Source organism: Lissotriton helveticus, chromosome 3_1 (assembly GCF_964261635.1).
Source record: "Lissotriton helveticus chromosome 3_1, aLisHel1.1, whole genome shotgun sequence".
Lineage (NCBI taxonomy): Eukaryota > Metazoa > Chordata > Amphibia > Caudata > Salamandridae > Lissotriton > Lissotriton helveticus.
In genome coordinates this window covers 330,553,717-330,580,074 of record NC_136061.1, presented here as the reverse complement: position 1 = coordinate 330,580,074, position 26,358 = coordinate 330,553,717, and the positions used below count along the sequence as shown (strand labels likewise).

General features: G+C 44.1%; 2 protein-coding genes across 5 annotated transcripts in view; one reads left to right on the top strand and one right to left on the bottom strand.

The window, feature by feature from the left end:
* CTNS (cystinosin, lysosomal cystine transporter) overlaps window positions 1–9,144 on the bottom strand; it is a 385,893-nt gene extending 376,749 nt beyond the window's left edge. The window contains exon 1 of one of the 2 annotated variants that reach the window (XM_078679945.1): window positions 9,055–9,144. The gene's annotated coding sequence lies outside the window, so the exon portion shown is untranslated. Of the gene's footprint in view, window positions 1–4,833; window positions 4,972–9,054 lie in introns of those variants that run through there. The other variant, XM_078679944.1, reaches the window with a different exon arrangement.
* A 125-nt stretch (window positions 9,145–9,269) lies between these two features.
* SHPK (sedoheptulokinase) overlaps window positions 9,270–26,358 on the top strand; it is a 176,830-nt gene continuing 159,741 nt past the window's right edge. Inside the window, exon 1 of one of the 3 annotated variants that reach the window (XR_013608617.1) lies at window positions 9,270–9,678. Coding sequence is in view for 1 of the 3 variants with exons in the window: in XM_078679942.1 (XP_078536068.1) it covers window positions 9,529–9,678 (150 nt within the window). In the remaining 2 variants the exon portion in view is untranslated. The remainder of the gene's footprint in view (window positions 9,679–26,358) is intronic. The other 2 variants (XM_078679942.1, XR_013608618.1) reach the window with 2 other exon arrangements.

Sequence of the window (26,358 nt, the reverse complement as noted above, 5' to 3'; positions counted from 1 at the left end):
TCTGCTTGGTGTGTATCCCCTTGTACCCCCTCCCTTGTGTGTTGAAAGACGATTGTGTTTATTTTTTCCTTACAGGCACATTGTGACCTCATTCAAAACAAGAGACAGGTTAATATACCTATTCCTTATCACTTTATTTGGAGCACCTTGACCACACCCCCTTACCTTCACGTTATTCACATAACGGTCCTGATGAAAGCCTATAAGTCCTATCAAGGCGCAAGAGGCAGAAACATGTCGACCATTTTTTAACTTCCCTCCCTCTCACAAAATCCTTTTACTCATACTCTGAGTGCATCCACTGCTCATAAAAAGTATCTTAAGATGCACTAGACCAGAGTTTACCAGACCCGAACCCAGACTCATTAAAGTCACATTCTGGTTTTCCGGGCCTTTTTAACGATCCCTTATCACTGGCTCACTACTGTTTCAACCTTGGGTCAATACCTCCTGGTGGAGGTTGCATAACCTGATGATTATGCACACACGTGATTAAGAAGCGGAGAATCAAGATACACCGCTAAAACACCAACATACCCATCACGTGCATGAGGGTCTTTTATTTGGGACGCACCCCCCCCCCCCCGCTCCTGCAAGATACCTAAGGTTGTGCAGGACAAGTGATCCTTTCCCAATTGATTATTGTACATCATGATGAAGACAGATCCAGTATATTTCTTTTTGTAAGCTTGTCTATTTATATATTTTGCTTTATTAAAGATTATGAGGGATGTAGTGAGCCACTCGGCAGCTACGATACTTTGTTACCACCTGCACCCTAAGGGCAGGGCCAGGTTATATACAAAGATGCCTATGCACTCGGGGCTAGTGCACATAGTACCTAGTTTAAGTGTGGTGTGTGATTATTGCTGCTGATTGCAAGGCTGGCCATGAGGCTGGGCCTTAAGCATTTACCCCGCTAAACACATATCCTCAGCGGAACGCCTTATGGCACTTCTGGGGCAGTGCGGTCCCGATGCATCAGAGTCACGCTGTATGAATATTCCCAAAACTTCTTTACAGAAAGGTGGGTCGACTTACAAATTACTCGTAGTTCTTTTATTTCCTTTTTGTAAAATCCATACATGTCAGGACCAAATTGTGCCCCAACATGTTTCGGTCTTACAGTGACCTTGCTCACTGGTGGGTGGCATTTCGAAACCAATTAAATATATTTTTACGTGTTTTGACATCACTTCCTGTTTTTGCCGCATGTCTTTATGGGAGATGTAGTGCCACGTGTGCCAGTTAAAATCATTCATATACAAGTGGCGGGAGTGAAGTGCAATGTGCGAAACATGTCAAATTGGTTTCACCAGGAGAGAACATTCATAATGTATTTAAACATATGTATGTAAACTCAAGTCAGCTGCATATCGTTACCAGTCAATCTTGCGGTTTTTACATGCACAATTTATCTCATTTGTAGGACTTATTTTCCCCACTGACTCATGTTGTCCAATTTTTTTGAGTGACCAGTAAATAATGCAGACTAATTTTTGTGAAGTTCACTAATCTCATTTAAAGATCAACGACTAGGGATTAACCATTACCGTATATGACGGGAAACTCCTATTGACTTATTACTAAGGGTCATTGTTACTCTAGCGATTATACTATTCATTATAGTCAGATTAAAGATTAAATCATTTCAACCCACCAGTGGGTATACACATTTAGAGTTATTGACCCTATTGCTTGGTATGCAGACAATGATTGTATAAAGTATGTCTAGGGTGTCATTGTGCCTACCCTGGTTACACAATTGTTATATTAGTTCATAGAGTTCATTATTTGTTCCTGTGTATTTCTTACTCCTGTCTTAGTGTAAAGGTGCTCGTGTTTACTGTAATAATTCTAAATGACCAGTCTTGTTCATAATATTACTTCGGAAAACACAAAGTGGAAATTCATTTCAGCAATTTACAGATGTGTGTAAAGTTCTTCATTTTGTTTCAATCCATATGGTGTATGGGTATGTTGATCCAAGATGTGTCGTGACTCCCTTTGCCTGAGCTTACGTTCTCTGTCGCCACCTCTTTCATGGCGTTCCACATTCTCAATTGCATAAAACTTCAACTTTTTCCTGTCTCCTCCATGGTGTAGTTCCATATGTTTGGCCACAGCATTACTGCGATCCTTGTTCACTGTTGCTCTCACATGTTCTAGGATGTGTTTCTTGAGCTTGCAAGTGGTGTTTCCAACGTATTTGAGGGCACACAGGCATTTAATTACTTACAGCCCGAATTGGCTTCTGCATGTTATGAAATGATTGATTTTCCAAATTTTACTTGCTAATTTGGTTTCTTTTAAATTTTTGGAAATTTGGCACACTTTGCTGTTATTACATTTGAAAAAACCTTTTTGTTTCAGGCAATCGATTGATTTACTGTGTTTCTTCCGGAAACGGCTGTGGACTCATTGGTCCTTCAAATTTCTTGCTCTTCTAAAGGTTACATTAGGGCATTTACTCATTAGTTGAGCCACTGTTGGGTCCAATTGTAAAATATTCCAGTTTTTTCTTAGAATATTCTTTATTTTTTTCACCTCCATGAAGTATGTGGTAATGAGGCGCATATCAGATTTCTCACTTGCTTTTGGTTCTTTAGGTCGAAGCACGACCTGCTTCAATGCGTAAGCATTGATTGCAGTGTGCTTCGACAACTATTGCTACCCGTTTTTGGGAATGTGGACAGGAGAGGGTGCACGAGCGCAGATCTGCTCAGTTTTGACCTCGTGAGCGCGCACGGCGCCGTGCCCCTCTCCTGCCTCATTCCCTTGCGCAAACACTCTACACTCACGCATGCGCACATACACACACCGCATACACACACGCACCCTCCCTTAAACAGACACACGCGCACACAGACAGACGCACGCACAGACACACTCAAACAGACACACACGCGTACACCCCACCCCCACTCACCCCTCCTCTCCCTCAACACACTCACCTGTTCTGGCGGTGCTCGGCGGCGGTTCTGCCTCTCGGGCGGCAGTAGCGCTTTGCGGGGCTCTCTCACCACATGAGAGCCCCGCCTTCCCCATGCGCCCGGCCGCTCTTCACCCGGTCCCCCATCTCGGGACCGGGACTGAATCCGGAGACTTCGTGGCTCTCTCTCGCTCTCTCCGCGTTGGAGCGGGACTTCCGGTTGGGGCCGCGATGGGATTCGCCGGCTGCCCAACCGCTTCCGGGTCGTCGCAGGCAGCGCGGCGGCCCGGCGGGGACTTGTTTTCTCTGAAAACACAGCCAAAACAGGCGTTCCCTCTCTCGGTGCAGAACAATACCGTTCCCTCTCTCTGAACATGGCACGGGTTCCTATACAAAACAGGTGTTCCCTCTTGCTGGCACAGGAAAAGTTTATTTATTGCAAAACAGGTGTTGCCTCACTCTGAACACAGGCTTCTCCAGAGAGGTAATTTAGCCCTAACTTCATTTATTGTCTCCCTTCTGGACAGCTAAAGTAGATCAACATCTTATCTTTTGCAACAAAAAAAACACCCACCTCGTCGTGCAAGAACTTAGGCCTCAGCCTTCGCTTCTACGTGAAACTGTTTTCACCGCCCAAATCGCGCCTTCCCGTCTCCAGAATGTAAACAAAATTTTTTAAAAATACGCACCCCAGCTAAACTAATCAAACAACAAAACTCGCTAATTGATCCGGGAACGGGGCCTGCGGAATCAAGTAATCAACAACATGCTGTTTACAATTTCACAAAACAGTGAGCCCGGGGGCCGGTGATTCCGGCGGGCCCCCACTTCCTCCTCCGAGCTGACTAGGCCCGAAGCCTGACTGGCAGTAATAGAGGCCTGTGGCTCGGGCCCGTTGGGTATCCATGGCAACCGCGGGATGGCACAGCAGCCACTGGGCTAAATGGCTTCGACTCCATCCCGAGATTCCAATTCAGGGCCTACTCCAGCCCCCACCCTCCATCCCTCCCGCCACCCCTCCATTTCCCTCGCACCAACATCCTTTTAGCGGCTGGATCGGGCCATTCTCGGAAAGCGGCCAATTAGGCCTCCTGGAGAAAATTGAGCGAATGGCGCCGCCGGGCGCCTCCAAAATCAGTACCACAGCAATTTGTCTCTTTTCTACAACTTTTTTTTTCTCTCGGTGTGTTGGCCTGCCGCCCCTAGGAACTGGCAACCGAAAAGGAAAAGAGGTGGGCCAGCCAATGAGAAAGTCAGAAGTCTTGGTGAAAGGCGGTCATCTCCCAAGTAGAGTCAATTGTGCACCCCACTTCTGCGCTGACTGTACCCCATCTCAGATGACTTCTCAGAGCTGCAAGCCTGTCAGAAATTCTGCACTTTTTTAATGGGACTGGTTTCCTCAGCGCTCACAGGTGGAAATTTAGGGTAACCAGCTATGGTGGTCAGCTGACCCAGAAATGTTTTTCACCGAAAAGGCAAATATTTTGGACTGTACCCTACTATATGTTCGGTGTTACAAACAAAACACTTCCAAGGGGTAAACAAAGATGAGCAAATAGACACTATTAGATGCTAATAACCATATTCAAGTATCCACTGGAATTTATTCCTTAGCAAGTCAACAGATGTCCCGCAACCCAAGGGCCTGTAAAAACGAACCAGAAGAAACCATTCATAACTGGTCAACTGGTATTTCCACCCAGAGTCATTGCCTCCAGTAGCCGCATCTTTCCCTCTAGACCTGTTGGCTTCTGGCCTAGGCACCGGACAAATTATACTGATGTGGTAAAAAATATTGCTTTTATCCTCAAGAGCCAAGTCTGTAAGAACATCTGTTGCACACAATTTGAACTTGGCAGAGTTTTCTCACATTTGAAAACGAGCTTTAAACTATTTCTGACCTCATGCGAGTGCGCTGAGTTTGATGTGGCTCTTCCTTAAGGTTGGGGTTCATAGGCGCCTCACGCACCCACGGTGCACTTTGAGAGAGGTCCTTCGACAGAGCTGAAGGGATCCATTGTGATTTCTCATAAGTGATACGCACATGGAGAGACCTAGGTAAACAAAGGGACAGAAAACAGAAAACAAGCATGACTTTCTGACTTCTGATTACTCACTGTTACTGCCTCTGCCTTGAACGCCATCCCGCCCCCCGAACAGTGGTAGCAAGAGCAGTGCCAGGGCAGGGTAGTAAATGGCAAACCACTGGCACCAGATGCTAGCCTTAATTGATGACCATGCTTACTTGGCTTTGTGTTTATGCAACAATTGGGGGAAAATCCAGTTGCCCATTTACAAAAGGTGTCTTCTATACTTAGTTGCAGCATTCATGCTTTAAGCTACATGTTTCCTGGGAGAAAATAAAGGGAAACATTTCTGGTTAAATAAAAATATAACCTGAAACAAATAGACAGTACTGTACTGTAAACACTGGTTTCAAGGCACAATGGGATTTTTTCAGTAGTGTTTCAATCTTTGTTCTATGTTAAAAAAGAAAATTTTAACAACTGCTTCCAGAGGTAACACATGCAACCAATCAACTTCACGGTCTGTGTGGACAATCAGTGACCCTGGAACATTTAAAATCAACCCTTTATATCTTGCCTCGTGGGGTTTCACAGGGCTCATTGCTTAGCCCATCCCTTTTTAGGTCTCGCCTGAGCCAATGCGCTTACGCATTGCTACGGCGAGATTATAGTCCGTGCCGAACTGGGAACCACAACAGGCCCTGGCAAAGTGCTCGGACGCCCCCCCCTCTCTGAGGGAAGGGGGGCCGGCCGAGCACTTTGCCGGGGCCGGTTTTCGGCCGATTTTGTTACAGGGCTGATTTTGCAGCTATGCTGCAAAAACGTCCCTGTAACAAAAAAGTCCCCCTGGGGCCGAAAACCGGCCCCTAACCGTGCGGCGCACAGGGGGATTGCCCGGTGCCCGCTATGGCCAGTCTGGGCCTGATTATAGTAAGCGGTAAAGAAAGGTCTACCAAAACAGCTGCGGATCGCATACAGTTCATGTGATCTATGCGCGTGCACACCATCGCCAGCCACATAACACACCACCATTTGTCTGTGCCTCGGCATCAGACTTCAAGGGCTGCCGCTCCCCCGCCTCCCCCCCGCGTGCACATCACTTGCCACCATTTGTCGGTGCCTCGGCATCAGACTTCAAAGGAAGACAGTCCCCCGCTCCCCCCCCCATCAGACTTCAAAGGAAAGCGCTCCCGAACTTGCTGGCCTCGCTCTCATGAGCCTTTATTTACTTGTTTTCATGGTCTGTTCTTCATCCAGCTCTCTCTCCCCTTACCTCTGTTTCTTCCCCTCTCTCTCACTTTCAACTTTGTTGTTTCATATTGTTTTCCCTGGCTCTTCTCTTCCATACAGGCCCACTTCTGTTGCTCGCTGCTTTTGCTCCTATGAATTTTGGCCTATCTCCAACCTCCTCCCTCCCTGATCTTGGATCTCGCCCCCTCCGCCTCTTTCCTCTCTCCCTCGCCTCTCCCGCGCTTACTGTTCCTGTCTCCTATTCATTCATCTTCCTCATCCAATTTACCACCCTCTCTTCATCTCGCAGACATACTTCCATTCTTGGCTAAGAAAATCATTGCAGTATTGATCTGTGCCTACTCGTCTCTCTTCATAACACGTCCCATGCTTTCTCAATCAATGTTAAATACATAACGAGGGTTTTGTTTACTGGTCTATTAAGAGGATACTTCACTCAGGAACAACACCACATCACTCAGGGACACCACCACATCACTCTAGGACACCTCCACATCACTCAGGAACACCACCACATCACTCAGGGACACCATCACATCACGTGGGGACACCACCACATCACTCAGGGGCACCACCACATCACTCAGGGGCACCACCACATCACTCAGGGGCACCACCACATCACTCAGGGGCACCCCCACATCACTCAGGGGCACCACCACATCACTCGGGGGCACCACCACATCACTCAGGGACACCACCACATCACTCAGGGACACCACCACATCACTCAGGGACACCACCACATCACTCAGGGGCACCACCACATCACTCAGGGACACCACCAATTCACTCAGGAACACCACCACATCACTCGCAGACACCACCACATCACTCGGGGGCATTACCACATCACTCGGGGACACCACCACATCACTCAGGAACACTACCACATCACTCGGGAACACCACCACATCACTCTGGGACACCTCCACATCGCTCAGGCACACCACCACATCACTCAGGGACACTACCACATCACTCGGGAACACCACCACATCACTCGGGGACACCACCACATCACTCGGGGACACCACATCACTCAGGGACACCACCACATCACTCAGGGACACCACCACATCACTCAGGAACACCACCACATCATTCAGGGACACCACATCATCACTCAGGGACACCACCACATCACTCAGGAACACCACCACATCATTCAGGGACACCACATCACTCTGGGACACCACCACATCACTCGGGGACACCACCACATCACTCGGGGACACCACCACATCACTCTAATACACCACCACATCACTCTAATACACCACCACATCACTCTAATACACCACCACATCACTCAGCCCAACCACATCATCACTCAGCACCACAACAGCACTGTCCTTGCTTGCTACCAACAAGCATTGCCATAGCCAATAGGACTCGCATTAGGAAAGTGTAAGCTATTGGCTTTGTGAATAACAATGCTATTAATTTTGATATTTTCAAAGCCAACACATATTAAAAAAAATTGTCATTTACAATACCAATAGCTCACACTTTCCTAATGCGAGACCTATTGCATTGCAAATGCTTGTTTTTCTTTAGCATCTCCCTCCTCGGTTTCACCGAAGTTCTATTCGAACATAATGTGGTTATAGCATCTTTGTTTGAATCTTTGGGATGTCATGTTACTATGTTAAAGCCATTCATCTTCTTGCTAAAGAAAAAAGAACCAAAAGCAAGTGAGATTTCTAATGACCTCGGTAGAGCTGCGACGTCAGTGTTAGAGCAGAATGCAATTAAAGATTGGGTTCGAATGTTGAGTTCGCAGTTAGACACACGCAAATAAAAACGTGTTTTGCTAAGATCAGTGTGTGGCATAGTCATTAGCGGGTACCCAAGCTGGGGAAGAATATACATGGCAACTGAAATACCTTTTAGATAACTAATGAAGTTTTCTTCACGGAAAGGGGGTAAATTGTTTCTAGGTTCTTGTTAAGGACTAAGGGGCAGATTTATGAAGCCCTTGCGTCACGTTTACACCGCTGTTGCGTCACGCAAGGCGGCGTAAACGTGGCGCATCCCTACGAACGATTTACAACGTGACGCATCTAGGCAGATGTGTCACGTTGTAAAGCCCTGCGTCGCTTGTGGGCGTTCCGGCGCAGGGTGGGCGTTCCGGGGCAGGTGCGCCTCGCAAAAGTGGCTATGAGATTTCACTCAGTCACTTTCTGCCCAATGCTGCGTCAAAAGCCTGCGCCTGCTTGAAGCAGGCGTAGGTCTTGATGCAGAATTGTTGAGATGGGGCACCACCGAGCCTTGCTGGAGCTGCGTCGCGCTTGCGACGCAACTCCAGCAATGCGCCACCTTAACGCCACAGATGCGTCACGCATCTGTGCCGTTTTTGCCCCATGGTGCGCCGCATTATAAATGCGGCGCACCATGGGTGGCGGAGCTATGGCGCACTGTGGCGCACATTAACTGGCGCATCCCTGGGGATGCGCCAGTTAACATAAATCTGCCCCTAACAGTTTTAATAAATGCTTCTAAATGCAGTAATCCACCCCGATGTAGTATGGCATGTTAAAGAATTACATTTTTGGAATTTCGAAGAGATATCATATTTTAACACATTTTTAAGTGCATGGGCTCGTTAAGCCAAACCAGACCCTTGGCTCGCTCGACTCTCCCCGTTAATTTGTTGGCTCGTCCACCTTTAATTGGACAGCCAAGTAAACGGTACCATGAGGAGTCTGGTTTCCACTTTCACACGAGTCAGTAAGGGTTACTGCGTGCACAAGTGTATTAAAAAATGTTCGCATGCACTCAAAACGCATAACCAGTAATTTCCTGTACTGTTCGAGTTGAGGCGGGAGGACGGATACCTACCTGTCTGACCGACAATAAACGTCCCCTACTACGGTGTCATCAGGACAAGCTAAAGCTCCAAGCAGAATTTCGCATTCCGCCGGAAGCTGAGCCTGTCTAGGAGGATATACAAGCCCATGGCCGCAAACATCCTCCCGATTGGCTCATGTGCTAGCAGGGGCGTGGCGAAGTCTATGACCGAGAGGAAATATAATGAAACATATTTTTGCATACCTGATTAGGTTAGATAATGTGACACCTTGTGGCGATGCAGGACAGTCGTTTTAAAGGTTAGTACTAGAGAGATTCTTGTTATTTTGCACGGCTGCGCGGAGATTATGTTAAATATGTCCCTCTTCTCTTTCTACCACAGGTGGCTCCGGAGAGGACTCGCCCTCCTCTCCTCTCCTCTGGATCTCGTGCCTGTCCCGCCCTTTGGACCCCGTTCGCCCTGCAGTAGATTATCTGACACAGAGGTACCCTGGGGTTGGGAGTATGGACGCCGGTACTTTACCCCTGGTGCTAGGAATAGATTTGGGAACCACCTCTGTCAAGGCCGTACTCCTCGAGCTCGACTCCGGTGACGTTTTAAGCAGCAGCTGCAAGGACACACATGCGCAGACCACCAGCAACATTTGCCCTGAGGTGAGAGGGCGGGGCTGCAGATTAGGAGTATGCATTACAGAGTGTACTACCTGCTACCTAAAATTAACCCATCCATGAGCGCTGAAAGAAGTTGGGGGGGGGGGGGGATGGGGTGCATTGTAGGGGCTGGTGTTGCTACTGCACCCCCAAACGAACCATGCTGGAGTTCAGAAGGTGAATGAATACTAAAGATGTCTTTACAGTTTTGTCACAGTGACCTCGGTGTGAGGTTACGTTTTTTCATCTGACAAATTGCTGCTTATTCGTTTAACAAATTGTTGTTACTTTTCTTTCTGTGACTGCAACGTGAGAGGATTTTGCAATGTGAACTGCGTGACAATTTTTCTGAGTGTTGAAAAGAAAGTGTGTTAGTTTTTTCTAACAGAAAAAACCTGAACTGTACTGATATTTCAAAATATATAATAACTAAGGAAAACACACATAATTCACTTTCTTTTGTAATGCTGAAGTGTAATGGAAACAAATATTTCATCACAGCACCACTTGGTGCAAATGATAAACATTCACTGAAAACCCAATTTCTACAAATTATCATTTGTGCTCTGTATAGGTTTATCCGTAAATCTACACTTGTCTGTGTAAATTTAGGGGCAATTTCAATGTAAATGACAGTATGCTACCACACCCTGCTTTACTAATAAAATTACAATAGTGTGCTCCAAAAATGCACCACTAACTACATACCACTCCCCTGCTGATTGGGTGTGGCTCATTTACTACACTTGTTGTTTGTCTGACGCTTACATTTTTCACAATCCCTGTGGCTTCATTGATGTGACACTGATTGCAGCACCCCCGCTTTGAAATGGTTGATTCAGCCACTAATTAATCAGCTATTTCTTCATTACCTCGCCGGCCCCTGCCTGATGTTCTAATTCCTCTTGCTCACACTCCTGCTCTCGGAGGACAGGAACAAAGCCTGCTCTGGGTGGAGGTGTTCACACCTCCTCCAAGCAGGATGGGCATTCCAAGGCGAGAAGCTTCAAAGGCCTGCAGTCTTTGTTATGTGACCCATGGTCTCTACAAAATAGTGGAGTTGCCACCCGCTTGTTCTAACCCCACTTTCTGGCGTCAAGACAGGTAGAACAATTAATTAGATTGAGGTGTGTCCACATTCAGCCAACACCACCCCAAGGGTGGGCCAGCTGATGTGGACCACACTTTTCAGATTCCTCCCTGTTGTTTTGAACAGAATTAGCATTCTAGGGGCAGGGTTATGCCCGCTTCCCACAGGAAGTGGTCCTATAGACGATGTAGACACCCTTAAGGTAGGTTGCCCTTAGCTAATACCTGTCACTCCCCATAATGCCTCTAAATTGAGTATTTAGGTTGCACCCCTAAACCAAAGAACTCCGATTTGATGGATTAACAGAAGAAGGACAAAGAATAGTCACTGCATGGTGAGAACACTGCAGAACTTTGGACTATGGCAATAAACTCTACCTTCCTCAGCCCTCTCTTGACAGTCACAACAGAGTGACTCGTCTTATGAGCTGGAGAACAACCAAAGCCTAGGGGAACCTGCCAGCACTTCAACAAACACCGAAAGCCCCCTTTCGAGTAGAGGAGCTACCCCTGCAGTCTGCAAGCACCGACAAGCAGTCTGGTCCACCGCTTTGCAGCTCCCCGGCCCAACGGACCCAGCAGACGACCAGGAGAAGGTACTCTTGCTCTGAAAGGTCTGATCTGTCTCCCCACGTGTGTGAAGACACCAGGACCAACCAGAGCCATGCCGTAACAACCCCTGGGGTACCGGATGCCCTGTACCAAACACCGACCTTGAGTGGCCAGTTAGGATCCTCACTGCACCAGGACCATCAATGAGACCCACTTTGAGATAGGCCCAGCTGAATTGATTTTGCTCCTGGCAGCTGTTATCAAGAGTTTTGAAGAATTTTTTCATTTTGAACCCCTATAGAAACCATCCTATGAATAAGATATAATGACTTGAGAGGTACACCCTGTTGCATTGATTTCTTCTTTTTAAATAATATTGACCGCAGTGCTTGGAATTAGTCTTCTGATGCAAAGATTAGACGTCCAGTGAGTAATTAGTAATTTGTATCTAAATACCTTTCAAATAAATCCCTTGTTGGCACCTTTACCCGATACATGAATAAAGTCAGCACTCGCCAAGACATATCCAGAGCAGATCGAGTCAGACAGTTAGCCCATTCAGTGGAAAGAGGCAGGTGTTTAATAGATTTTATGGAAGAATTTGAAGTGGATTAAGCACAGCCTATGGTTGGATGAAAGTGCCCCTGTTAGTTTGAAGCAAAACTCCCATTTCGTATTGACCATAGGTACTGTGACATTCATTGACCATGTATGTCTGGTTGGAGCCTCGCACATTAGCCTGCTATCTTGCATCTCCCTGTAAAGTCTAGGAACCACCTTTTTCTGTGTTGGTGCAGTGAGCATCTTTTTTAGTGGAGCTAATGCCAAGTGGGGGAGGCGGACTGTTCACAAGCAGCTTTGCAAGCTGTATGCACATGCAAGTATAAAATTATGTCCAGCGGTGTGTGGTCTCTGTGAGCTCCTGTTTTTTTTTGAGTGATATGAAAATGTCATTTGGATAGAGGTCTCCCAGCATCACTAGGTCTCGTTTGTCTAATTGTCCACTTACCTTGGTGTTACAGGTCATCAGTACTGTTGAATTGTTCATCAAAGGTTTGATGGGGCCGGTAAAAGGACCTCTGATTTTGGTTAGTGGTATGGAAATATTAGTAAACAAGTATAGCAATTTAATCTGAACTACCATCTTGGCCAAACTCAATTTGCCTGCCAGTGAAAGCGGGTATTTGATCCATCAATCTATTTGGCTCTCGATGTGGAACATTATAATTTCCTAATTTTCCTGTAGAACTAATTTAACGTCCCTGGTAACCCAGATGCCCAGGTATTTCACTGAGTCCTGCCACCAGAGCGGATATTCTGAGTCACCTTCAAGGGTAACTTCTGTCATGGAGAAGTAGATTTCAGACTTGGCCTAGTTTATAGATATCTGACCTGTTTGTTGTAGAACTGGACCACGAGCAGATCTGGGCTAGATGCTTTGCTGCTAGGTAAGCTTTTCATAACCTGAATCAGTCCTTCAGTTGTGATTGGGGTGCTTAAATATTTCTGTGAGCCTCTTATAGCCAGGCTAGAGTCAACATTGTCAGAGTCAAGGGGATTGGTCGGAGAGCTGTATAATTCTGCATAATGTCTGCAGAATTCCTCCAGGATGTCCTTAACCTCTAGCATAGGTTTGTCTGCTTGGTAAACACCAAAAATATCGAATTTGAAATATCGACTGTACAGAACATTGAATCAAAAATATAGAGGCAAGAATATCGAATTCCCAAAAATATAGTTGTATAGAATATCGAATTTGAGGTAAGAAATATCAATTTCCATAATATCGAATTTAGAAATATAGTTTTCCATAATATCGAATTTAGAAATATCGTTTACCATAATATCGAAAAAAATGTTAGTGTTAAATATGATAGTATATGTGTTAAAATTATCTATTAGTTTTGTAATGTATGTTTACATTTTTTAAAGTAATGAATTTTATGTAAATTAATTTTTGTGTAATTTAATTCCGTAGCGGGTTGTGGGTTTATAGGGGAATAGGGTGGGAAGTAATTTAATTATAGTAAATGAAATACTAATTTTTATGAATTATTAATTATTTTTAATTTCATTTTGCGTTTTAGTTCTGTAGCGAGTTGTGGGTTTATAGGGAAATAGGGTGGGAAGTAATTTAATTGTAAGTAAGTAAATATTTATTTGTATTTATATGTTTTGATAATTGATTGTTAATTAATTATTAATTGCTAATGCTTTTTTATGAATTGGTAATTAATTTTAATTAATGCTTTAATTGGTAATTATGGTAATTGTATTAATGTATTATTTGGAATGTGTTGTGGGTTAGAGAGGAATAGGGTGGGAAGTAATTTAATTGTAATTAAATAATTATTGAAAATATTTTTGTGTTGAGAAATAATTTATCAATTAATTATCAATTGGACATTTTTTATTACTTTTTACATTTTTGGTATTGAAAATTAATTGGTTGTTAATTATTTATTAATAGGTAATTAATTTTTATTAAATAATATTTATTGGCATTTATAATTAAATAAATATTTTGTGATTGGTAATTCATTTTAATTATCTTTTAATTGGTATTGATAATTAATTTATTCTTATTTAAATATTAAATCATTACTTTCCCTACTGTTGCACTCTCTGGATTGGGAATAGTAATTTTTACCCTCCCGCTATCCAAAGTTTTCCCTACTGTTGCACTCTCTGGAGTGGGAATAGTAAATGTTACCCCTACGCTATCCAACGCTTTCCCTACTGTTGCTCTCACTGCAGTGGGAATAGTAATTTTTACCCCTACGCTATCCAAAGCTTTCCCTTCTGTTGCACTCTCTGGAGTGGGAATAGTAAATGTTACCCCTACTATATCCAATTCTTTCCCTACTGTTGCACTCACTGGAGTGGGAATAGTCATTTTTACCCTACAACTATCCAACAAATTCTTTACTTTTGTTATTGTTGGAGTGTGAATACTAATTTTATTCCATTAGCCATGTAATGTTTGTTATAATTAATGTAGTGTAAGTTAATAATTAACATAAAAAGTATTACTTTAATTATTTAAATTATTATATATTATTTATTTTTATATTTAGATCATAGGTTTATTTATATATGTAAATATATTTGTAATAATGTTTTACATATTTTATAATTAAGATGAATACTTATTTTATAAGTAAATATATATGTTAAAAAAATTATTATTTTTTACATAACATTTATTATTTTTACATTGAAAGCTTTTTTTATATTATTTTGACTGTTTTATTTAATTTTGTTTATTATTTAATTACTTTTATATTATTTTTAATACATTTGAAAAATTCAGTATTTTAGTTAACTATATTTTAACATTCTATATTTTGTACTCGATATTTTATTACTTACCTGTTTGTAGATAGGCATTCTTTCCTTTTTAAAGCAAACTCTGAAATCTGGGCCCCTATGTTGGTACAACTTTTTAATGCAGCTCTGTCAAGGGGCTTAAAAGATTCCTGGTTCACCTCTGTCATTGTCCCTATCTTCAAGAAGGGGGATAGAAACAGCTGTGCCTGTTATAGGCCCATCTCCCTTCTTGATTCCTCAATAAAAATCTTGGGTCGAATAGTGTTGGCAAGACTCCAAAGCTGGGCGGAAGAAAATGACGTCATGAGTGACTTGCAATTTGGTTTTGAAAAAGGGATCGGCACAATTGAGCAAGTCCTAAATTTAATGTTACTGCAGCACAAGTATATAAGGATTAAGTCGGATCGCTTGTATTTTACCTTTGTGGATCTTTCATCTGCGTTCGACTGCGTGTCGCATGCCAAATTATGGGCAGTAATGAAAGGCATGGGAGTGGATAATACTATCATTTGTTTTCTGAGGGAACTTTATAGTGGAGCCACAGCTTCTGTTCGCTACGGTAGAGGGGGGGAATGCTCCAGAAAATTTAGTGTGGGTCGTGGAGTACGTCAAGGTTGTGTGCTGGCACCTTTTCTCTTCCTCCTCTACATTAATGGGCTCGAGCATCATCTGCTGCATGAGTGCGGGGATATGCCCAGGGTTGGGAGGAGGGCAATCCCCGCGCTCATGTATGCGGATGATGCCGTGCTTATGGCACGTACACCGCAGGCTCTGCAAAAGCTAGTAGTAAGCTTTGAGAAGTTTATGCTGAATCTAGATTTGCTAGTTAATTGTAGCAAAACATTCACAATGAACTGTGGCCCTAAATCAAGTAAACCAATGAAAAGAATGTTTTTAAATAATCTTCCACTAGACAATACCCCAACCTTTTCTTATTTGGGCATTTTATTTCATGAGTCAGGTTCGTGGACAAGTGCAATTAAGGCCAGAACTCTTTTATTTATGAAAACGATCATGGCTTTAAAGAACTTTGTCAGAAAATTGGGCAGGAAACCAATAAAAGAATTGTTAATTATATATAAAGCAACATGCTTATCTGTGGCTATGTACGGCTCAGGTTTGTGGGGGTACGCAAATGTTGATCCTATCCAGGTTGTGGAAAATAAGTTTATGAGGGAAGTCCTTGCAGTTCCACAGTGCGTTGCCACATTTAATTGTCACGCTGAACTGGGTCAATCTCACATATCAGATATCATCAAAATTCAACCCATCCTGTTGTGGCACAGGGTCTGGACTACAAATGAATGTACTATGAACCGGGCTCTTTTACAGGACACCCTTCGCCTGGATCATGTGGAGAGATCACAGTGGTTGGGATATGTTAAGTGCTTCCTAACTGATTTGGGGTGCTATTCTTATTATTCGGATCCATCTACAATGGACAGCATCTCAAGGAGCACACTGAAAGCCCTCTGCCTGGACCATCTTGAGGACAAGAGGAGGAGAGTTGAAACTCTGAAACATTCTGTACAATCCCACCACCCTACTCTATGTGAGACTAAGACTGTACAGCCATACCTTTCCCTGCCCATGTCAAACTATGATCGTTTTCTTTTAACTCGATTTAGATTTTGTATATATTTTAGACTGGTGTCCTTCCCTAGTATGAATCTATGGACTCGCATCTTGCCCACTTGCCCATGCGATGGCATTTCACAACAATCGGATATTCATATCCTTTTTTTTTTGCAGATTTTATAGAGCCTCTCGTATTGAAATTATCGTCCCTTTTTTAAAAGAAATGAATTTAACCAGATGCCGCCCAGCTTTTTTAGAGGTCCAGAGAATGGACACGGTTTTAACTGTAACTGTGGTTTTAAAATTTTTAAAAACTGTGTTTCATTTACGGAAACAAATGATTAGAGAAATGGTTTAAACTTTAGTATCTTTTTACCATTGAATATTAATCTATTGATCTCCCTCACTGAACGCCTATTTTTTGAGTTGTAATCATTGTAGCCTGTTGTATATGTTTGTGACTTTTATGGTTATTTGTATTTTAACCGAATAAAGTTTTTGAATTTGATTTGAATTTGATAGGCATTCTATATTCTGTCCCTCGATATTTTTAAGTCGATATTTTGGGCAGTCTATCTTCTGTCCCTCGATATTTAGTCACTGAACCTGTCTGCTTATGTGGTAAGGGCAGGGATCCCTGTGCTCGGCCAGAGGCGTCTAATTAACTTAGCAAGAGTTTTGCTTGTCCTATCACCCTCCTCATATGATCTGGCCCTGACTTCCTTGCACAGGAATTTAAGTTCACTATCTGCAGTCTTGCAAAATTAATCTAGCTTGGAGTGAATTTGTGCAAGTTTTAATTCATTGTGTCCTTGTAGGTTCTCTTCTGGAGCCTTGATCTGTCACTAGCCTATCTAGTCAACTACTTATGTATTTTGGAATGCTATGGTGTTTAGTAATACAGCCACCCATAACAGCAATCTTGTAGGCCTCCCCTAGTGTGCAGGAGCTTTGGACAGAACCCTTCTTGTGAGAAGAATACTCTATTATATAACTTTTCAAGCCTTCCCTGAATACCTGGTGTCATTTCCTTTAGGCTAGTCCTGTCACATATACCGCTATTACATACATTTTTCCCATCCACAGAACAATAACTATTCCAAACAGGTGACCTTTTACCTAGTAGCTTTCTCTTGTCTCTTCAACACCAGGCTCTCAGTACTCTATCAGAATCCCTGTACCTGACGAACATAAACATGTCCCCAGGCACGGCAGAATTATTCCACTTAAAAAAATATATATATATTCTAGAAAAAACCTGGAGTGACCACTTTAGTACAAAAGACAGTCAATTCCTCCTACAAATTAGAGGAGAATTCCTTCCAAGCTGACACGGTGTGCTGCATGCTGAAGCTTCGGCGTGCAGCGGTCTGACATCCCTTGCAGGGTGTCGTCCTTGAAGCAGAGACATGTTCCTTCATTCTCAACCATCAAGTGAGGGGGCTGGTTCATCCCTGGGGGTTTCTTTGTTACAGATACACATAGCTATAAGCATATACATGCTACACATACCGATCTAGGCTAGGTACATTTAGGGAAATTACTCGGGGCGCGCATTTTAGTAATATGCAAATGCTACTGTTTTTATCTGAACTGCTTATGTTCATCTTATTAGCACTATGGTAGAAATGTATCTACTATTTACTATATTGGTACTTGCAATCTTGTATGCTTCTGTCTCCTATTTGTCGCAGCAAATATTTTTTACACAAGGCTGACGCTGGATTAATAAGTACTTATTGAAACTTCCTAATCGCCATCCTATGTATTTTTAGTGAGTAAGCAAGCACGAGGCTGTGAGCAAAATGTACTGTACTGTTTTCCACAATCCCTGAGGAATCAAGGTTGTCATGTTCAGTGGTTGCCAAAGACTACCTACACCACTGTAAGATACAGGGGTGTGGTAGTGGCGCTCTAGAGCTAGCTGGTCTAATGGCTGCCATATTCTGTAAGGGTGTCTATAAGCGGTTAGGACACCAAGCCCTCAGTATAGCTCTCTCTTACTCGTGACCAACTTGAGGATCAGGTCCCAATATTTAAAGTTGAGTTCAGAGGTATGATGGAGCTGGCTGCTGACTCTGTAGGGGGCCTGTGCCCAGCAATCTATGGGCTCTTTCTATTGAGAATATTGTGGTGAATTGGGTTTTGGAAGACCTGTTTGAGCATGCAATCAATGTAATCTTCCATTTTCCCAATGTTTATGATCTCCGGGAGCACAGGATTCATAGGTTGTTGTAGCAGTTCCGGGCCTTCATGTCTTCATTTTGGCTTTGATGATTTCCCGTACTTTCTCAATGTGGAATAGTTTCTTATTAGTCCAAGAGTGCTGTCTTCAGCGTCCTATACCCATAATTACAGATGGCCGATACATTTGTGGTGCCATCCAATCTCTCTTTCATGAGGTCTAGATGGTCTGTGAGCATGTCTATCTTGGAATTGATTTTTACCAGACTTATGTGTCATGTCCAGCAAATTTATCCCGAGGTCTGGTTCCACCTTGAGCTCAGTCATGGGAGAGGGCGCTGCTTCATCAGCCAGAGAGAGCTTTGCTTGAGTCCATGGGTTCAAATGGCAGCTTAGATTGTTTTGCATCAGGTCAGCCTTCCCCTGTGCTGGTGGTTTAGTAGCACTATCCATGGCACAGCCCAGCCATGCCTGTCCTGTTTGGGAGTGGTAGACCCCTCACTGGTGCACTCCAAGCTTAGGATCTCATTGGCTGGATAAGAGTTGTTCTCGTTAGGGAGGGGTGCCACCTTTCCCTCCTATTTATGCATCAATGTCCATACACGGGGGCATGATCAGATCAAAGCCCTGCATGCCGGGTCAAAGCAAAAGCGCCCACGCCACATGGCGCATCAACCCTGCTGTTCAGCTTCATGCCTATGGCACTGCCCAGATTTTATGGACACAGGGCGTCCCTCACTGGTGCCTCTGTAGACACCTCTGACACCTCAAGTTACCCCAGCAGACGTCCAGGCTTTGGTCTTACATTTGGTACCTACCTTACTTGCCACTGCTTCACAGCCTGCGTCCACAGTGCTCCATCCCCACTCCTTATGGCCGCGCTCGCGAGCGGGTGCTTCAGTACACCTTTCACAGGGGTCCTCCCCGCAACAGGAGGAACATTCTCGCGCCTGGTTTTGCGCAGCCCGAGACCTTTTGCTGGGGGAGATTGGATGCATACGGAAGGCCCTCTGTACGTGGAGACCTGTCTGTTAGCTCCTGTGCACCCAGTTCCGCCTGTTTTCCTCGCATTTGTTGTTGACTGTGTATTACTGCAGCTCAACCAGGGGTGCAACTAGACCCAAACTTCGGGGCAGTGTGCTAACACTCCCTGCCAGGGCTGGCCCTAGCACTGGTTGCACACGGTGAAACAGTGTTTTTTTTGCGCCCCACCCCCATTTTCTCCTTCTCCATGAATTCCCTTATTACCACTCACCAATAATGCACCAATGCACATCATCTCTCTATAGCAGCTTTCTGACAAACATTTCATTTTTTTATAGTGCTACTCATAGTTTACTCACACTCAGTTCTGTGATCTGCATGGTACATGCTCTTTGTAGCATACACATTAACCCTCTGCGCTGTGTGGGTGGCAGAAATGCTCATGTGAGAGTACGGTGAGCGATGCAACAGTGTGAGAGTAGGGTAAGAGGAGTGACTGCAGGGTGAGTGAGGTAACCAAATGAATTTGGGTGCGGATGTAACTGCAGAGTGGGACACATGATTGTATGGCTTGTGATGGGCTTGTTTGAGCGAGATTGCAGATTGAGCAGGGAGGGTGACAATTGAGTGAAGTGTCATACGAGTGCAGGGTGAGTAGTGTGCTAGTGTGATTGAAGGGTGAGGTACAGGGTGAAAGGCGCAAGTGCAGTGTGAGTGCAGAGTGATCATCTGTGAGTGCATGGTGATCAGTGTGAAGGCATCGTGATCCACTGTGAGTGTAGGGTGAGAATAAAAGTATGGAGCGATAATGAGGAGTGAGTTGTCTCAATGCAGGGTGCATTCCCAGACACTTGAAGTAAATCAGCATGTTATTGAAGGCGGCGTAGGGTTTCAGATATAAGTTAAACTATGGCTATTATGGCAATAATCGGGGATCAAGGGTGGAGAAAATAAATAATGTGCTGGTCCTGGAACTAACTTCTAGTCTTATGATTAGGGTTGCCATCTCATTATTTTGATGGTCCAGATGGTGCAAAAATGAACAGTCACCAAAAGCTGTATTTTATGCACTTATCTGTGCATACTTTAAATAGCAAATATAAATAAAAAGCACTTTTAATTATGTTCTAGGGCTGCCCGAATTATCCATGACTGATAACTAAAGGGAACAAAGAGAGAAAAGTCACGTTACAAATGAATACATCTTCTGAGGGAATCTGCTGCTGCTGCGATTGCTGCCCCGCTCCCCCACCACAGCCCAGCCTACCTCTAAGCAGCCCTCGAGCCGAGCGACCTCGGCGGAGCTCCACGGCTGCTCTCTGCCACCGGCTCCACGGAGGCAACGGGCTGAGGGGGAGGGGTCGGAAGACAGCGTCCTCGCTCCAGCACATCGACGAGACCCGAGGGAATCTGCTTACACAGAAGCAGCCGATACGACCGAGGCAGAAGTAAAACGAAAGAACAAAGCCGTCTCCACCGTACACACCAGTAAGGTTATAGATATGCGTTCACACACGCTCAAAGTTCCATTTTCGTGCTTTCATGCTCCAGGGAGGCAGCAGCACTGCGGTGCTCGGAGATTCGGCGTCTAGACTCGAGCTGGAGAGTAAAGCTGGCGGTGCTCCTGCCGCGATAGTGGATCCAATAGGGGAGTTGGAGGGGATCGGTGAGAGCACAGAGGCATTTAAAATCAAGGAAAAAAAAAACCCTTTCAGGAAAACAAATTCTAAGAGTGCGAGTGAGAAGTGGGGAAAGAATCAGAGGGCAGGGAGAAAACTACAAATCCCAGGATCCCCCATTACAGGAGAAGCGGAATCAGCAGAGCCTTCTACTTCTACTACTACAGCTATAGAAAGAGCTAGGCTCAAACAAAGGACTACAGCTAAGGGAAAAAAAATAGTAAAGGAGGTCCTCAAGGGGGTCTAAAATTCTAAGCCTGACTAGTGCCACTGGTAAGATCACCCCCTCTCTGCGCTCGTATTTCAAAGCTTTATCTCAAGTATTGGACCTGCTACCAGCTAAAAGCCCAGACCAGGGCATTAAATCACCTTCACCTATCCTGAATACACCCACATTTCCGGACAATCTCATCAGTAGCAGCGAGACTAAAACTCCTACACCACCCTCAGACATGGCAGAGTTTCCATCTCTCCCCGCAATGAGTGTTGAAGATAATGTGGGGGGTGCGCAAGACTCGACAGGTCAAGAAAAACCATACAATCTAGAGGAGGGAGCTGAGGATGAAGGAGCCAAAAGTGAGAGGCCCACCCATATTGAGAGCACACTGGAGGCTCTTGCAGCCTCAATAGCCTCGATGAGAGAAGAAATTAGAAATGATTTCTTGATTTCCAAGGCAAACCAGAATGACATTCGGTCATCCTGTGAGGTGTTGGAGAGGAAAGTGGATGGGTTGAGTGAAAGGACAGAAATACTGGAGGGTTCTGTAGGGGTGATGAAGGCAAGCCTGGAAGTAGCCAAATTAAAAATCCAAAATTTGCGGAGGGAAGGGGATGCCATGAAAGAGAGAGTGGAATCATTGGAAAGCTATTCGCGACGAAACAATCTGCGACTCCTGAAGATACCTGAAGGGAGGGAAGGTGGAGACCTTAAGACCTTTGTAGTCAAAATATTGAAGGATTCCCTTAATTTTGAGGAGTCGGCTGAAGAGCTAGATAAAGATATACAGCGAATTCACCGCGACCCCTTTCGGTTGAATCCTGGCAGATCTAAGCCTAGGAAGATCTTGATCAATTTCCTAACGTATTCTTTGAAAGAAAAAATCTTAAATCTTTCACTAAAATTAAAATCGATAAAGGGTCCTGATTTCTCTTTCGAAATACGTTCTGACCTCTCCAAACCCACATTGGACAGACAGTGGGAATTGGGTAAGAGGATGGACAAGTTTAAGGCTGCCAGTGCAACTGTCCAGATGAGGTTCCCCGCATTTTTGCGGGTTATGTACAATAATAAAATGCATAACGTCAGATCACCTTTCGAGGCCGACGAACTATTGGAATCCATCAGTAATCACTCTCAGGGTACAGTTTAACTTCGGAGCAATTGAAGTAGATTGAGTTTTTGTGCATATATCCTCCTCCTATAGTCATGATATATATTAGTTGATAGTGGTTAGTACCACTGTTTCTCCCTTAACTTTGCATCCAACGTCCGCACCGATTAAGTGATTTGCAATATGATTTGAGCATGCTAGGGCAGAATACAGATGCTGAGTAGATGTAAAGGGAGAGAAAGAGGTAAATAACACAAAGCTTTAAGGGTGAAAAAGAAGGGACAAAAACAGAAGAAAAAAAAAAGGAAATAGCATGATTAATTAAAAGAGAGAGAAAAAAAAAGAGAAAATAATAGGGATTGGAAAAAAGAAAAAACTCTTTGCTTTAGGGGGAGCACGAGGGGCACTTAGCGGTGCAGGAGGAAATGGCGTTGTAAGACGCAAATCCGGCCTTACATCTGGTCGGAGTAAGTATGGGAGGGTTCTCCAAGGGTGGGGTGTGGGGGGTGGGGAGGAAAGAATAAAAAGCCAAAAAAATCCTCAGGAGTCAGGCCTTCCAAGACATGTTTTCTGCCCAAGTAGGGAATACTGCCATTTTCGGGAAAATAAAATAACTATGAGGTGGAATGGAGTGGAAATGAAGATAGATATTAGAAGATGACCTCTGCCCAATTCTTATCTTGGAATGTCAATGGTCTGCGCGTGCAGGGCAGAAGAGAGCGTATTTTACAATACTTACGAGATTCCCCAGCACAGATCATTGTCATCCAAGAATCACATCTCTTAAAAGTTGAGGCCAATAACATTTAAAAAAAACAGAGATGGATAGACAAATTTATCAGTACCGATCATAATGCAACATAAGAGGAATTCTCCTTCTTTGCAAAAATTCAGCTACGGTTCAGATCCTAGAATATAAGGAAGACCAGAGTGGAAGATGGCTCTTGGTGAATATGTCCATCAATGGATGGGTGTGTAATCTAGTCGGATATTATGGTCCAAATACTGACGATCCGTCCTATTTAGACACAATAAGGAACCATCTGATGACCTCCCAAGTTCCAATAATATGGGCAGGAGATTTTAACATTGTACTAAACCCAAAATTGGACAAATCTACCAATTCTAGAGCCCATATTCCTTCCAAATCTAGACAGTCCCTTAAAGGAATAATGGAACAGTTGGGTCTGGCAGATCTATGGAGAGAAAAGGCGGGCAATAAACTAGGGGTATCCTACAGAAATTTAAAATACAAACATACGTCAAGAATTGATTTCGCGTTATTTAGTTACTGCCTTAAAAATTCCGTTTCTGATATTAATTATCTTCCCTCTCACCTATCGGACCATTCAGCTCTTTCTTTTTCTTTAAAACTTACAGCTCAAACTAAACATCCATCCTGGTCATTCGATCGCACTATCCTGTTAGAACAAGAGGAAGTGAGATATCTGATGAACGAAACAAGTTCGTTCCTGGATATAAATCTAAATTCAACAACCCTTGATACGGTGTGGGAGACTCTGAAAGCATTTCTGAGAGGATGCATAACAAACGGAGCCTCCCACCGGCACAAAATATATCAAACAAAGATTAAAAATCTTGAGCAGGTATTAGGAAAGATCGAGCAGAGGCTCGGAGCATCAATCGGTTCACCTGAAGACCAAAAAAACGTACGTGAGCTGAAAAGTCAATTAGAGAGTATATTACAAGAAAGAGTAATGAAGAGATGGGAGGCGAGTAAAATCTCTCATTTTGAATTCGGTGGGGCAGCGGGTAAGATATTAGCATGGAAGGTCAAGGCAGACCAAACCAAAAACTACATTAGAGAAATCAATGTCGAAGGCGAGAGCGCTGCCAGGATCTCTAATCAGGAGATAGGTACTGCTTTCAGGGAGTTCTTTGAGGGGATATATAGGGAAGATACCCCAGATGATCAGTTGGTAAGGGATTCTTGGTTGAATCAGATCTCTCTACCGTCCCTTTCATCAATACAGAGCGAAGGAATTGAGATGGAAATTTCTGAGACTGAAGTTAGAAATGCCATTAGGCTACTTAAGCATGGAAAGGCGGCAGGTCCTGACGGGCTACCAGGTGAATTATATTGCGCCCTGGTAGATCCTATCGCCCCTATTCTAACGGCCCTCTTCAATGGAATCTTAAGGAAGGGGCAAGATCCCCCAAGATCTTGGGGTGAGGCAACCATAGTATTGATCCCTAAACCAGGCAAAGACCCAACCTTATGTGGGTCTTATCGCCCGATATCATTACTGAACAGCGACTACAAGATCTTTGCCTCCATTATGTCATCTAGATTGGGTTCAGTAGTGGGGAAAATCATACACCAGGACCAGAAGGGATTTATCAAAGGACGCCAGCTATCTGACCTGACGTACGATTTGGTGGGGGCAATAGATATTGCTTCGACCTTCTCACTTCCATTGGCTACACTCACTCTAGATGCGACTAAAGCCTTTGATAGGGTCAATTGGCCCTATCTAGGTGCTGTTCTGAAGAAGTTTAACTTCGGTGAGAAATTCTGTCGTACTATATCACTCATGTACAAGGCTCCAACAGCACGGTTACTAATCAATGGTACATTGTCAAACTCTTTTAAAATTTTGAGGGGTACGAGACAGGGCTGCCCGCTCTCCCCCCTCCTCTTCAATCTGTACATCGAACCATTTGCAGAAATTTTAAGGGGAGATGAAAAATATTCCATCATTCAGATTTGGGGAGTGGGAGAGGTGGGTTGCACTTTATGCAGACGATACTCTTATTCTAACATCCGATCCGGAGTCATCATTCCCAGCGGTCATTAAGAGAGCCGAAGAGTTTGGTTGCATCTCGGGGTATGAGATAAATGCTAGTAAAACTGACATCATGGCATGGAACATCCCCAACTTACAGCTGGATGTGACCAACTCAATGCGATACCTGGGTATCCGGGAGGTTCAAGATGTCTGTAACATCGCTCAAGTCAACTTAGAGAGAGTGCATAGTGAGCGTAGGAAACTGTTAAAATCGTGGTCCAATCTTCCACTAACCCTACTAGGTAGAGTGAGTCTGATAAAGATGTCTATCCTCCCTAAATTTACATTTATTTTCAACACCATCCCCCTGGCATTCGACAGTTAAATTCCTTTATCTGGAATTATAAATCGGCGAGAGTGGCATGGAAGAAGTTGAGGAGGAGGAGGGAAAAGGGGGGGCTGTCCTTGCCTGATTTGCAGTATTATGCATGGGCCTTTCAGTTGTCCCATTCCAGAATGCTTTTAAAATCACCATCTAATACATCTGCTGGGGCAATGTTTAAAGCCATGTTGGTTGGTGCTGCACTTCCAACCGATGGATTTTTGTTTAAATTTGGGGACCAAAAATATTTTTAAAAAGTCAAGTTGAAAATCCTTATGTCTCAGGCAAAAGCCTGGCTACAGATAAGGAAAAGACTAGGTTTGCCGTATTTCTCAAATTATGCACCTATCTGGGACTCCCCGGGCTTACCGTTATGTCTGAAAGACAGACTGGCAATACCGGTGAGAAATGGAGGAATAACAAAATGGGGAGAATTGCTCGCAGGAGAGACCCTGAGGTCCTGGGAGGAGCTACGGGAACAGCTGGGCCCGAGTTTTCGAGATGTAAGTTTATCCAATTAGATAGTTGGGTCAAAGCTCTGAGTAGGTCAGGGGTAACATTTGGGAAGTATAGTACCATAGAACAAATGCTGGTAGAACGACAAGGGGGGGGGGGGTAAAGAAGTCACGCAGTGGTACTGGAATCTGTTAGAGGAGATAGATGGAGAGTTCACTCTCCCGGAGGAATTGTGGGGAGCAGAACTAGGAGCCCAGTATAGACATCTGGCAGAGATCTTGTACCCTGCTATATAAAATTGTGAAACCTGCATGGCTGAGACGCAACCATTTTTTTACGATACATCGAGCCTACCTCTCCCCCTTAAA